This window comes from Anabrus simplex, chromosome 2 (assembly GCF_040414725.1).
Source record: "Anabrus simplex isolate iqAnaSimp1 chromosome 2, ASM4041472v1, whole genome shotgun sequence".
NCBI classification, from domain to species: domain Eukaryota; kingdom Metazoa; phylum Arthropoda; class Insecta; order Orthoptera; family Tettigoniidae; genus Anabrus; species Anabrus simplex.
In genome coordinates this window covers 859,653,540-859,669,642 of record NC_090266.1, presented here as the reverse complement: position 1 = coordinate 859,669,642, position 16,103 = coordinate 859,653,540, and the positions used below count along the sequence as shown (strand labels likewise).

General features: G+C 39.6%; 1 protein-coding gene across 2 annotated transcripts in view; it reads right to left on the bottom strand.

The window, feature by feature from the left end:
- Positions 1-16,103, bottom strand: part of Coq9 (ubiquinone biosynthesis protein COQ9, mitochondrial) — a 185,293-nt gene that overhangs the window by 47,278 nt on the left and 121,912 nt on the right. For both annotated transcript variants that reach the window (XM_067139489.2, XM_067139488.2), the window contains exon 4: positions 9,616-9,805. In XM_067139489.2, coding sequence (XP_066995590.2) covers positions 9,616-9,805 — 190 coding nt within the window. The remainder of the gene's footprint in view (positions 1-9,615; positions 9,806-16,103) is intronic.

Below are 16,103 nucleotides of genomic sequence, written 5' to 3'. Positions count from 1 at the left end.
TTTAATTCAGACTCGTAGGATTGTGCCCATTTCTCATCAATGGCGACAATATACCAGAAATGCGTCTCCTTTGTTGCAGGATCTCTCCAGGTGGATGACCTCCAGTACATATTGGTGCCATTTCTGTACATCGGCAGGTTGATGTGGAACCCAACAGGATGCAATTTTCCTCATGTTAAGACATTACGTCAGTATGTGCTACACCATTTGATTACTGAGACCATCCTCTATAGATAATTCCTGAACAGTCCATCGATGGTCTACGGGAACGAGACCATTCACGATGTCAATCTGATCTTGAGGAATGGATGGCCGACCTGTATGGTGCAAATCCGCAGTCTCATTCTGCCACGTGAAACGCCTTGATCCATCGTGCAACTGTCCTAAACGGTAATGCATTCTCGCCACAGGCATCACGTAATCCTCGATAACATTCTGATGCATTTTTACCATGGGCAACCACGATTTTAACCCACGAACGCTGATCACCTTTTGAAAACATGCTTTAGAATGGTGAAATCAACACTCTTCACTTCAATGCCACACAGCAGCAACACTCCCAACTGGATGCCCGACATATGCTCACTACACTTTGACAACAGTACCACCTGACTGCTCCCATATCCTATTTGCACATGCCCAATCACTGGTTAAGTGTTTGGTCTACGTTACCACTACTTTATTTACAGCCCTCGTATTATCTCTGCTTCACGGTACGAAGCAAGTGTGACAGCTTTGTTTTTGTTGTAATTTTAAAATGCATGGCCTGCTGTTCAAGTAATTCATTCTTTAACTGCCTTACCTTTTCTTTTCTTAGAGCTAATCTTAAAGGCAACTCCTCTTCGACTGCTGCATGGACTGTTCTCTAATGGCGTTACAAATTTCCTCTCTTATTTAGAACACAATTTGCATGCCAAAACAGACAATACTTTTCCCTTTTACTCCAATAAAATTGTACTGCTCTTTCCACTCCAAATGAAAGGATAAGTATTTTGTTTTTGCTCAGACTGATCTTCCCTTATTAAAACATTAACAACTTTACAAAAAGGAAAAATAGCTTAACAACTTCATGGTAAACACAAGTACAACCATGACCACCTTGATTCATCAAGTCAATAGCTCTTGAGCACCACTACTTGGATCTGCCTTAATTGCCATAATGCAGTTGGTTGTGGTACAGCAGCGGTCATACCAGCTGAAGAAATGTGGTGTTACCAATGTGTAGGGACCTGCAAAAATCGCATTTGCAATATATGCAAATTTTTTAATATTGTACTAAATCCAAGCCTACGGTAATTCTAATGTGGTATAAAATCATTATTACACATAAATAGAAGTGCGACAAAATGCGAATTGTAACCCAAAATGCGAAATTATTATGACTATGCAATTCAGCTGCAAATTCTGCAAAAATGTGCTATTTTACTGGCGAAAACAACATATTTCGGCAAAATCGTCAGAAATACTCAAAATATGATGCATAAATCTTTCGACCGTTCCGAATGATGAAGAAAAGTAGCCGATCGATTGCTGCTTGCTGACTTTAATTGACATTTACAATGGGAATAGCAAGGGGAATAAGAGCTGTATCGATTATTATCGAAATGTAAATCGAGTGTCACAGAAATAATGAGATAGACGCAGCGTTGTTTTCCCATTGTTTAAAACTGAAACTAGTGAAGAGTAGAAAGTTGAGCGATTGTTTAGGTTATGGGGCACACGACAAAAACTGTGCACGAAAGGGCTCAGCAATATGCAAAGGATGGTTTATATGCCACAGATTCAGCGACAGTGTTTTGCAACTATTGTAATTGCTGAATTGGGTGGGGAAAAAAATAGCATTGTGAAACATGTTAAATCTGAAAAAACACGTGGGTAAGCGACACGATAATGAAAGTTCAACCCCTGCTGCTAGTACGTCTCAAAGAAAGCAATCTTTTGTGCTTACACAGTTAGATAGTTGTAAACGACAAAAAATTTCCAGAGATAACTTCTCGAAATGCACAGTTGAAGTATTTGCCAAAGCAAATATACCTCTGAAAAAGCTGGAAAGCAAAGAGCTAAGAGCCTGGATTACTAAGTTTTCAAATGAAGAGCTGCCATGTGTGAGAACTCTACGTCAAGTATATTTAGCGGGTAAGTTTTGATTTCATTGATCGGGTACGGTTTAGGTATTATGACATCGAAACTACGTGCAAAACTGAAGGATACCGAATTTGAGCGCGATTTCCATATCGAACTATCTTACCCGTACCCAATTGATCGAGTAATTTTAAATTCATTTGTTATAATTTGAGGTCTTTCTTCCTTTCTAGAAGTTGCATCTGACCACAAGAAAAGAACAGCAGAAGCTCTAGAGGGGAAGAACATCAACATACTCCGTGATGAAACTACAGATAGAATGGGCCGTTGTGTTTTTATCACCATATTCCAAGTCCCAGCCAGATTGAAAAGAGAGCTGCACGTTGTTTCTGTGAACTATCTTGATGAAGGAAATGCTACAAACTGCTCTTGTGCTGTTTTAGAAGCTCTGCGCAGTTACAGTGTACCATATGATCCAGTTAAAGTGTTTGTTAGTGACAGTGCCCCGTGCATGGCCTGGTGTTATGAAACATCAAGTGTGGTCATAGGGGATCATTTAATGCATGTACAGTGCTGGGCACATAAAATCAGCTTGGTTGGCAATAGTTGGGTTGCAGTGATGACAGATTTAAATCATGTGCTTACGATGGTTAAGTCTGCATTTTTGAACACAAGAAAGCGAAAATATAATTATTTACAATTCTTAACATCAAAGTATGGTACTTCAAAGGAATAGTGTTGGCTACTGAATGCATGATTCGAAGCAGTGTATCGATTCATTCAAGTGTCCGAGTGAATCGATTCACAGGAAAGGCGAGCTCACGGCACACGATTCAGCTTACTCCCAGTGGACAGTGCTGAGTGGCGCACTCACTGGACGTTGACGGGGAGCCGAGCTTCCGCTGCAGCGAGACAGTGTATCACGGCACATCGAAAGAATCGTAAACGAGCGCGGCTCAGTGAGACACATGATACACACGGCTCCTTATCGGCTCACTGGACACGCGGAGAGCCGAGCTTCCGCTGCAGCGAGGCATACAGTGAATCATGGCACATCGAAAGAATCGTGAACGAGCGCGGCTCAGTGAGACACATGATACACACGGCTCCTTATCGGCTCACTGGACACGCGGAGAGCCGAGCTTCCGCTGCAGCGAGACATACAGTGAGCCATGCTAGACTGAAAGAATCGTATGCTATAATGGACTCTCGAGCTCAGCTCATTTGAAAATAATACCCAGTTTCATTCACTGTCCTCTTCTTACAGGGAGGTTTAAATAATAGATGGATTTATTTGCAGTGTTAAAAAGGTAGTCACAACATAATTCTGAAGTAGCTAGTAAGTAGGTAGGCTATTAGGTTATACTATTTATTAGTTTAATGAATCTTAGTATAATAACTTAGTTGACATTTGACAGTTAAACTCGACTCTAGCCTGCCCTATGACTATGAGTCATGCTCACGAGTCATGACCACTCAAAAGTACCTGTTTTATATTGGAAAGAACGGCTCAGTATTCTCTCAGTTTATATGTCACATCGTTGCACAAGACTTCAATCATATGTGGACAGACGCAATAACTTAACCAACAGTATGTTGAATCAGAAAACCAGCGGGCTACTGTACATCTCGGGTAGCCTATACAAAATATGACGATTTAAAAAAATCCTCAGCTGATAGAAAAATACTTTTTTTAAAAAGACTGAGTGAGTTGTCGTGCGGTTAACATCGCGTGGCTATGCACTTGCATTCGGGGGATGGTGGGTTCGAATCCCACCGTCGGCAGCCGATAAGATGGTTTTTCCGTAGTTTCCCCATTTTCACACCAGGAAATGCTGGGACTGTACCTTAATTCAGGCCATGGCTGCTACCTTCCTCAATTTTCCCACCCTGCGTTGCCGGAAACCTTCAATGTATTAGAGTAACTAGCATTTTTTCTAAGAAAGGAGTTCATAGTATGAAGACCAGATGGCAGCTGTGAGCACTGAATGCTGTTGCTGCTGTCTTACCAGCAAATACTACACAGATGCAGTAGGAGCGGTGACCAATGAGCCGTGAATCGGATCACTGTATCGATTCAGTAACGTGAACGGAATCAAATGAATCGATTCAGTAAAATGAATCGAATGTCCCATCACTACAAAGGAAGCAAAGCTTTTTCCTGCACCTGTCATAACCCGATGGAATAGCTGGTTTTAGGCTGTCTTCTATTTGAGTGCTTACTTTACTGATGTTACATTTTTCAAGATATCTGACATGAAAGACATCAACAACTGTGGTATTAAGTACCTGAATGATCTGAGTGACCGAGAAGTGAATAGGCTTCACTCACACATGGTTTTTATCACAGATCATGCAGCTGGGTTGGTTGACCTCCTCTCTGAACTTGAAGGGTCTCTGTATCCTACCTCTTATCTCCTTTACCCCAAACTGCATAACCCTGATGCCAGTTTTACCTTAATTTGTGAGGGGAATTTTTTTGCGGCAACTAATGATGCTTTGATTAAGCTCACTCCTCTACAGCAGGCTGCATGTAGAGACACATTTGTCAAAGCTGCTCATTCTTCACAGTGCAAGCTAGCCACATTGAAAGCTAAAGACCCCAACCATAAGCATTTTGTGTCGATTTCTCAAGCTTTGTATCCAAAAAATATAATTTTGAATAACAATGATAAATTAGATGAGCTTGAGAAGTTGTTTGGAGTAACATATCTCTCACGAAACAATATCTGGTCTGGTTACTGTTCTCTGAAACATGCAATTCAAACCCAGATGAAAGAAAGTGAAAAATGTGATGTCATGCTTGCATTAATTGCAGTTCAGACAGAGTTCAGCATATTTGCTAAATACTGTCTTGAGTTGTTGTGGACCCTAATGTACAATGTAGATAGCGAGCGCGTGTTGTCTCATTACAACACAGTGGTTACAGATAGACGGTGCAATTTGAAAAGAAGCAATGCCGAAGTACTGACAATGCTTTTGTTTGAACAATGAATTTGTACTGTGTGTGAACCAAGGACAATAATTGCACTACATAAACTTGAAATCATTAAAATTAATAATACTATGCGATTATTTTAACTTTGTAAATAGATGCTAATTTTGGGAAAATAGATGCTAATTTTGGAAAAAATAGATGCTAATTTTGAAACAAATAGATGCTAATTTTTCAGGTCTCTACCAATGAGAAATACCGTATTTTAGTAGATGGACTTGTCCTTTACACACAGACCTTTCTCAACGATAACTACAACTAACTCTACTCGAAGCTTCAGCCACTAATCACTGGAGAAATTATATAACACAATTTTTTCATATTATTTATGCTTCATGTCACAACCGACTTTGAAGGTTCATGATCTACCTGGTAGATCACGATCACGATCACGATCGATGGTTTAATGACCTCAGGCCTAATATATACGGAATCCTCCTCTTCAAGGAGCTTGCCATTTTTGTGTCATTTATTTCATCTCTCACATAATCTGTCTTATATTTCAGTTTCTTGTCAGTTATTTAAACAATCAATATTATTAATTTTATGTTTTGTTTCTATCTAACATGGGTTTTTTAAATTGTTTAAATTGATTCGGGCCATCACGATGGTGTAAACGTAATGTTCCTGCCTTTCACCTGAAGGTGCCAGGTTTGCTTCCTGGTCACACCAAGCTTTATAATTCTGGACAGGGCTGGAACAGCTTTCGCTCAGCCTTTTGAGGCCAACTGAGGAGCTGTCTGATACAAGAGGCAGAGTACTTGATCACAAAAGCCAAACAATTGGGCTGAAGATGACATCATGCTGACTGTGAGACCCTCCAATATCTGCTGGCCATCTGGCTGGGCAGCAGCCACCTCAGAAGGCCAAGACCCTCAATGGGCTCTTGTGCCATAGATTTATTTTATCTTGTTTTAAACTGATCTCCCTTTCAAAATTAATTTGGAAATTTATTATGTGCTAGCTGACTGAAAAGCCAAAGTTATTATATTAACTCTAACTGGGCTCCATTGAAAGTTATGGCTTCTAAGAAAACCATAAATATCACTTCTGTAAGACATTTATAGAGTAGTCAGTGTTTCAGAAAAAAATACTTCCTAATGTTTGGTTACGTAAAGTTGTTGAAAAGCAAACAACTACATCAAGTACTATTCTAAACTCACATGGAAAAATATTTCAAAATCCTGAGGTTTCTGGCAAGAGCTGTCTGACATAACCAAAATATCCCATAATGTTGTTCTCCCCTGGGACATGTGGAAGAATTCCATGCTAATTTTTAGTCAATGCTTTTCATATACCTTCAAATTATTTGTTCTATGTGATCACCTACTGTAAATCTCAAGGTAATCTTTTTTTTTTTTCAATTTCCTTTACGTCACGGACAGGTCTTATGGTGACAATGGGATAAGAGAGGGCTATCAGTGGGAAGAAAATGGCCGTGGCCTTAATTAATGTACAGCCCCAGAATTTGCTGGTGTAAAAAGGGGAAACAAAAAAAACCCCATCTTTAGGGCTGCCGACAGTGGGGTTCATACCCACTATCTCCTGAAAGCAAGCTCACAGCTGAGCGACCATAACCGCATGGCCAACTCGCTTTGTCTCAAGGTTATAACTGTTTGTGCAAGTTAATTACACAGTATGTAACAATTGCTTAAAATCATAATTTCTCAAGCTATTATCCACAAATTATTTTAGAACTAAAGTACTTTGCACCCCTACCCCTCCCAATAATGAGAATTTTTGTGAAAAATACATGGAAACATTGAGCTGTGGAGTGGAGTGAATATGATATGAAAATTAGCATTTCCAAAAAACGATGTTTTGAAGAAACCTAAGAGGACACTGTCAGGTATAGAATACATTACTGGGACAGGTAGATCATTTCAACTACTTGAGATGTGTATTCTACCACGATGGTAGTATAATAAGTGATAGTGAGTAAAGGTCTACCAAAGCTAATGCAACAATATTAACAATATTGTGTTCATTTAATTTCATTTCCGGGTTGAACCGTGTTGTACTTGTACGCATATCACGTACAGTTTGCCGACGTTTCGAATACATTGCAGTATTCTTTGTCAAGGCGACTGAAATACCCCTACTCGATCCAAGGTAATCAGTCTCCCAGGCAGAAATTACACTACTAGAGTGGCCTTGGTCTTGGCCTTTTATATCCTAGCCTTTCTGGCTGACGTAAGCCCTGGCTGTCTCGCGAGACTTCTGGAAAGTATATGTCACAGCCAGGTAGTGGGGGCTTGCCCGCGCTGTTATGTAATGGGGTTGCGGCCCGTGTGTTTATGTTGTGGTCTGTATGTCTTAAACTATGAATGATAGGCATCCAAGAATTACTGATTTTGTATCCTTCTTCTAAATTTATGTTGTTCGGATGTTTCTTGATTTCGATAGCCTCGCGGATTTTCCTTTCCAGATTCCAAGGGATAGCTGCTAGGATCTTGGTCTTGTCAAATGATATTCCGTGCCTAGTTTCGTAGGATCCTAAGAGGACACTGTCAGGTATAGAATACATTACTGGGACAGGTAGATCATTTCAACTACTTGAGGATCCTAGGCACGGAATATCATTTGACAAGACCAAGATCCTAGCAGCTATCCCTTGGAATCTGGAAAGGAAAATCCGCGAGGCTATCGAAATCAAGAAACATCCGAACAATATAAATTTAGAAGGATACAAAATCAGTAATTCTTGGATGCCTATCATTCATAGTTTAAGACATACAGACCACAACATAAACACACGGGCCGCAACCGCATTACATAACAGTGCGGGCAAGCCCCCACTACCTGGCTGTGACATATACTTTCCAGAAGTCTCGCGAGACAGCCAGGGCTTACGTCAGCCAGAAAGGCTAGGATATAAAAGGCCAAGATCAAGGCCACTCTAGTAGTGTAATTTCTGCCTGGGAGACTGATTACCTCAGATCGAGTAGGGGTATTTCAGTCGCCTTGACAAAGAATACTGCAATGTATTCGAAACGTCGGCAAACTGTACGTGATATGCGTACAAGTACAACACGGTTCAACCCGGAAATTAAATTAAATAGTAATTCTTCACACCGTGGAAGCTTTACTTCTAAGAATATTGTGTTCACTTTATTTTCAGGCTGACTTTGCTGCATGGGAGTGAAGGGTGGATGGACTAAAGATGTCTTATTCATAAAGGAGGAAACAGCTATAAGAGTAGCGAGAATAATTGCAACAAGCAAGTCAGAACGCTAAGAGAATGACATTCACAAGAAAGAGAAAGAATCTAAATTAGGAATGAACACATTGTGGATAGCTGCAAATATATAGGCTGTCAATTTTGGTGGTGGGGTCATGTGACGAAAATGGAGGACGAAAGTTTACCTAGAAGAATAATGGATTTAACCATAAAGAGTAAGAGAAGCAGAAAATGACATAAGAGATGATGGTTTGACTTAATTTTTGAATGATTCCAAGATAAGAGGTGTAGAAGCAGAAGTACAATGCTAGTTGCAAACAGAGGGTTGTAAAATTGTATGGTTGAGTTATGGAGGCATATACACTTAATGCTGAAAAGCATAACAGGCAATAAAGGAGGTATGCATGCATGGGTGGGTGTTTCTTTTTCTCTGATCAAATAAAATGTCAGTCCCATCAGATCCCATAATATATAAAGGTGAATTAAAAACTCTTTACGTACATGCTAAACTTGACTGAAATTTTTAAGAGTTTCAACAAACAACTATTTTCATTTTAGAGCATTCAATCTTTACAAGTTTTGTACAAGCAATGAAATAGTAAGTAGATAAGGACCATTTTCAAGCAAAATATCTCTTCTCCTGCAGTGATACTAGAGTATCACTTAGTTTGCCTCAGCCTACTCTAAAAATTTACTTACAATGCCATTTTTAAAGACAGTTACTGTTAAAAATTGTTTGGTGCCATGCACTGAGCACAGTAATGACTGAAGTGAGATGTTTCACTATGAAGATCGTGGTTATTGTTGCTCTAAAGGGTGGGTGGGAGAAAATATTCAATGTGAAGAGTTTCTCATAGTCTAGGAAAACTGGAGTATGGTATATTCATATCTGCAGATAACAAGAATGCTGAAAGCATAAATTAGTTGTAAGTACTGGAAATTCATGTACCGCAGGGAAAGGTTTCCCACCCTCTGCCCACCCCAATTTGAACTAGTTTCATATCCATACAATGAGTACCTTACCAAATTTATCTCTGCATGTGTTTTCCTGAAACACTGACATATAAGTGTGAAATGCAAATCTGCATAATTCCAAGACAATGAAATCAATTCCAGCAGTCTCTGAAGTGTAGACTATTATTATCAATTCATTCAATAAAGAAAACCAACAGGTTTTTTTTTTCACATACCATATAATGAATGAGAAGGAGTTATAAAGATCTTCCTCGCAAAGTCACAAAGTTCAGTAAAAATTTCATGGTCAATAAGCAACATTCAATGATAAATGCCAAAATAAATTCCAGTTTCTCACAAATGAAAGTATTAAAATAATATTAAATTATATTCATATGCTCACATTTACAGATCGATCACCAGCATAATAGGAGACATCATCCACAAGAGTGAAAAGACAATTTACTGCTGTAGGTATATTAGGTGGAAGAGCCATAATGCCCAGAGCTTGAGGCCATTCCTTGTGATATGGTGCTATCATTAATAACCGGGCTTTGAATGCATCCTTGATAAATGATAATGGTTCCTTCTGCCTGCAATTACACACACATTTGTAAAAAGAACATAGCACTGAAACAGGAGTACAATAAACTACCCTATTTTTACAAGATGTAGATAGATACATTGTTGTTTTAAGGGATCTAACATGGCAGTCCCTGTACACTGTTCCAAACCTACTCTCAGTATGGTTGGAATCAACGGAGTACCTCATCACAAATGGAAACATCATTTGAAAATTATTATAATGGATGTATATGTAATGGTAAGGGAACAAAACAGTGCATAAATAAACTTAAGAGGTTAGGAAGCTAGGAAAGAAGATAGAAACATATATAAAGGATAAACACAATGACAGGTTAGTATAGTATGTGTAGAAGGAGCTAGAAAATGAAGAGGCAGGGATAAACATAAGTACATAAAAATGAAACTTTATTCCCTTTCCATTCCATATAAATATTAAACCCATTTGATTCTCTTTATCTTTCTGTACTTGTTATCTGTTGCTCATCAATCAGCACCAATAAAAAGAAACTATTCTCTCTTGATATCTTTCTCTTCTGTGCTTACTAAGCTTTCTCCTTATACTACATTTACCGGACGAGTTGGCCATGTGGTTAGGGGCGTGCAGCTGTGAGCTTGCATCCAGAAGATAGTGAGTTCGAACACCTCTGTTGGCAGCCCTGAAGATGGTTTTCTGTGGTTTCTGATTTTCACACCAGGCAAATGCTGGGGCTGTACCTTAATGAAGGCCACGGCCGCTTCCTTCGCACACCTAGGCTTTTCCTATCCCATCATCGCCATAAGACCTATCTGTGTCGGTGCGACATAAAGCAAATTGTACAAATGATACTACACTTTCTATATCACAATGGAAGAGATCCCAAGAATAGCCCACGCAAAGAATGTAGATGCTTCCTCTCCTCTTGGGAATAAATAAGAAGCTCATTGGGACTGAGAAGAAATACATGGACCTGCAGAAACCTACTCCCATTTACACCCCTGGCCTTCTACAATACTGGTCACTACCTAGGGTAGACCACTCTCTATGTTAAAATATCTCTGCTTCGAACTGTGATGGATGAGGAGAGAACCTATGACAACATCCATGTGTGAAGATGTGAAGTTTGTTCTTGTCCTCTTGTAAATTTACGTTTGTCTTTTTATCTTCTTTCTGTTGCTCTTTTCATTCATACTAATCTATCAGTTTATGACTTGTATATTCTTATTCTCCATCCCTGCTTTCTGTTCTTGATATCTTTTCACATGTAATGTATAAATATATGTTCAATCTCCATGTTTACCATCTCAGTGAACTGGGATATACAAAGACTGCCAAAATAATATAAAATGTGTTTTATTTCTGGTTCCCTAAAACGTTTGATTATTTAGGGCGTTAAAAAATGATTGCCACTACGTTCATAACTTGAGAAAAGTAGCGGTCTGAAATGCATGCCTGGTGTATGAAGGAAGACATACTTCAGTGTTGCCCATGGCCAACAAGTAATGTTGCTACTGCACACAGGAAGAACAGTGATGCATCGTTCAGGCCAGTGTGCAGGTACATTGTGCACAACATGGAAGCAGACAATCCTGGGCAATGGTGGACAGTGTGGTTTCTCTAGAAGTAAGGAGTGGTTGCTTCTAATATCCATACAAGGTTAGCAGTCATATATGGGGGAGCAGCACAAAGTCGTAGAACCGTGTTTCACAGGATAGCAGAGTTTAAAAGACTGTAAGTAAGGTGCTGAAATAGGCAAAAATGTAGTGGGCAACCAGCAAATGCACGCAAACCAGACATACCAAGCAAGTGTCCGACATGATATTGAAATAGGGGAATCATATTTAATGAACTAGAGTAAGCAATAGTTTTGTCATATGGAACACTGCACACCAGGACCTGAAGAGGATCTGGGATCAAGAGGGGATCCTTCTGTTGGATTGGTTGCCCCGCAGCATGACCATGGACAGTGATCGGTTATGAAATTCACTGTGCCAACGCCGCTGACTCATTCAGTTATGCCGCCATGGAAAATAGGGGCGCGGTGTTCTTTTCCAATGTGACAACGCACGGTCACATGGGAATTGGTAAACTATTTCCACCCTGAGTGATCTAGGGTATACTACGCTGCCTCATCTGCTATACTTGCCAGATCTTGCCCCTATCTTCTCCATTCTATTCGAAGCACTGAAAGAGGTCATACAGAGTAAGAAGTTCACATCCAACGACAAGTTTCAGGCAACTGTCCACTATACCACAAAGAATGGTTTGCTGCACTAATACGGAAACTGCCATAAAAATGGCAAAGGTGCACAAACATAGGAAGGGAATACCATTAAAATAATATATATTTAATTTTTTCATTAAATGTTTACAGTGAAGAAAAAGCATTTAGTGTCAATAATTATGCCTATATAAACTAAAATTTCATTTCCATTCTTAGCAATGACAATGGACCTACCATATTTGGATTTATACTCTCTACCTCTCATAAGATTATCAGATACTTAATCTCTATGTTAAATTTATCTCCTATCTTATTCTTTTTTATCATTAACAATTTTTTCTCAAGGATTCCAACCACTAATGTTGTTTACAAGTACTTCCAGAACATCTTTGCGGAATTAGCAAAAGGTTATTTTCATTCTGTTCTGTTTACTCATCTGTAAGATCCTGAGAAATTTGGCAGTGTGGTTGTTGTGTGTATATAAAGAGGAGTGCTTTGGGACAAACACCATCAACCAGTCCCCAAGTCAGAGGTGCCAGAATTTTATCCCACAGGAGTTTTTACAGCACATGCTGGTATATCTACTGACATGAGGCTAGCATTTATGAACACCTTCAAATACCACTGGACAGAGCACGGATCAAACCCACCAACGTGGGCTCAGAAGGCTATTATTCAGCCCAGTAAAAGCCCTTCAATAAAGAGACCTTGGAATGCCAGAATTTTGCTCTTAAAAGGGGTTCTTCAATGTGCCTAGTAATCTGTTGATAATGGTCACATGCATATCAATTGGCATTATTGGAATTTGAATCTAACCCAATACCATGAAGGTATGTCCATGACATACTGAGTTACACATAAGAAAAACAGCAGGAAATAGAATGTAATTCAGGTATCCTTAATTTTTTAAACAATAGGGCCCATTGAAAATTTTATTTAAATTCCACCGGTGGTCTTGAATAGTATTAGTGAAAAATTCTCACAGTGGGATTATCTCTAAGTAAGGTCAGCTCCTTGCTTCACAGAAATTTACTGAGCATGTTCATAATGTTTTCAGCAAACCATGGACTATTTGACAGGAAACAACTAAGCAAATGAAATGGAATTTAATGGGATGCTATTAATATGAATGCAGCTTATGAGATAGAAAGTAGTACTCGCTGAGTCAGCACAGAGAGAAGATAAACAGGAAGAGATCAGAATGAGATTATTACATATTCATAATAGGTGTTGAAAGGGATAAGCCATAGTATGGAGTACGGGTGATCATGAAGAAGATTATAATACACAACATACACTGCTGTGAAGGACGAAAGTAACTTTTGCATGTTGTGTCACTGCCAAGTAACATAGTTTGATTAAACTTGAACCATACATAGGAAGAACTGCTAAAGTATGGTACGGTAGGCAACTGAAAGGAATATGCAATGAGACGAACAGAAATGACACTTTTATGCACAGACAATAAATTACACGTACAGTAAGTCACTGCGACTCATGATGGTCCCCTGGACATCACAAAAGAAGAGACATGGTTCTTAAAAGGTGTGTGATCACCACAGACAGCAATGCATGCTCTGTAACATGTTCCCACGCTGGCCACAAAAAACTGGGAAGGAGTTCTTGTGGTAGAGCATTCCATTCCTCCACCAGCGTGGTTGACAACTGCTGGATGGTCGTTGGTGCATGTGGACGTGCTGCAATACGTTTGCCCAACGTGTCCCGCATGTACTTGATGAGATTTAAGTCAGGGGAACAGGCAGGTCAGTCCATATGCTGAATATCCTCTCGTTCCAAGAGCTCCTCCATCTGCGCTCTTCGATGCGGTCTTGCATTGTCATCCATAAAAATAAAGTCAGGGCCGAATGCACCCCTGAAAAGATGCACATGGGGAAGGAGTACAGTCACAATAACGTTGACTGGCAAGTGTATCCCTATGATAAAAGTAAGAAATGTATTTCTCTTCCACCTATTCATTACAACTCAGTATGTTAAAGTTAGAGTTAAATCCTCATTAAAATAAGAATTGGGACATGTTTCGCCCTTTCCTATGGGGCATCATCAGCCCTATCATTATCTCAAACCATATCAGGTACCTGGTTAAAATTGATCTAAAATCTACTACAAAATTGAATACATTAAAAAACTTCCATACCATGTTAGGTACCTGGTTAAAAATGATGTTAAATCTACTGCAAAGTTGAATACATTAAAAAACTTCACTTAAAAAGCTGTCATTATATGAGTAACTTGATTTAGGTACAAGTGAAAAATTAACCATATTGATGGCCTTGAGCCATGGTCAATGTTGAATATGGATGGAAGTTTAAAAATATTGTACAAAATGATGAAAGTGAGTATGGAACAATGCAAATGATTATATACAAAATGGAAAGGAAATGCATTCCAACACTGTGCCATTTTTCGTAATATTGGACCTTGGAATGTGTACTTGATATAGTCTTATTCAAAAGTAGCAAATTAGTTCTTTTTTTTTTAAAGTTTGTAAGTAGCCTAGAAAGACTCTATATTTATGTTGTAGTTCTACTTGAGCACCTATGTTGAACAATTTATTAGAGAACAAATTAATGAGGATGTTTGAATGTTATTAGACCATCTTCCTCCGTTGAACAATATTCTGTGTTGATAGTGTGCCTAGCACAGAAAGACGTTGCTTTCATGTTGTAATTCTACTCGAGAACCTGTGTTGGATAGTTAATTAACAACTTGATGAGGACTGCTGGAGTGTCATTGATTATCTTCTTCTGTTGAACAATATTCTATGTTGATGGTGTGCTTCTGTTGTAAGAGTGCTCAGATGTTGGTTTACTAGTTGAAAGGGGCTGTCAAACTGTGGTATAAGTTATTAATGTTAAACTGTCCAATGTATACAAGCTCTTTAATATTGTTGGATTGTTGTCTTGTTGTGTGAGAGGTTTTTGAAATACTGGCAGTCACCAACGTTCTGCTCCTCGTATTGAATAGGTGGAAGAGAAATAATTCAAAATACTTTTATCATAAGATTACTTTCAATACGGATTCACAATGATTTTCATTACTTGAAAGTGTACTCCTTTCAAAGATTTGGAGGCCAGTACGCCCAGGCAAGATTATGCCTCCCCACAACATAACAACTGGACCACCAAAATTATCATGTTCGACAATGTTCCTGGGTGCATTACGTGTTCTCACCTCTCGCAGATGAGGGTACGACTAGAATCACTACTCAGACTGAATCTGCTCTCATCTGAGAAGAGCACGTGACCCCACTCTTCGTCGGTCCAGACGTGATGCACTTGGCACCATCACAAACGGTGTCGCCAACGCGCAGGTGCAAACTGAAGGCTTCCAGTTTCACCCAAGAACCTGCCTCCACTGTTGGACTTGGAGTAAAAAGTGACAGCTGAAGAAAGTGCCAATGGTGTGTGGTTTGTTTAAGGTGGATCACAGCTTCCCAGCAAGTGATCCACATACTATGATTTTGGAATCATTCACCACGGCACATATGCACGGGACATGTGGTGCATACACCGAAACTCCAACGGACTGCCGCTGACTCGAGAAAATCTGAGCGGTGCCTTCATAGCCAGCCCATCTGGCATTTTCTCTTCCGCATCACTCGCTGTACCGAAACCCATCTTCTCCACCGAGTAATGGTATTTCAGTAGCATTTCCTCTACTGAGGGACCATCAGCTGTCCTACAGAGCCTCATCTGCCCAAAGATAATTGGAATCTTTAGATTGTAGTCTTATTTGTCCCCGAGTCCAGGGCTGCCTCTTCCGCCATCTCCACCGTACTGAAGTCCACTTTCTCTGCCGTAGATGCCGTTGAAGTCTTTGCTCGTAACCCTGAGCTGGGACCCTTACCAAATATTACACATCGGGTCAGTGTGCTCTGGGAGTCACATAGGCAGGGGTGCCACTCACTGGATAGGGCTGCCTCCGAGAAGGGTCCCTATCCGCTACCTACAAGGAATCGAAAAATACTCGAAAAATATCTTGGAATGAAACTGAGCATATATGTCTTGTTCATTCCTGAAGAAAGTTGCTGGACCATTCAGGAAACAAGTTTCAAGAAAGCAGGGAAGAGACGGAAAATAGTGAA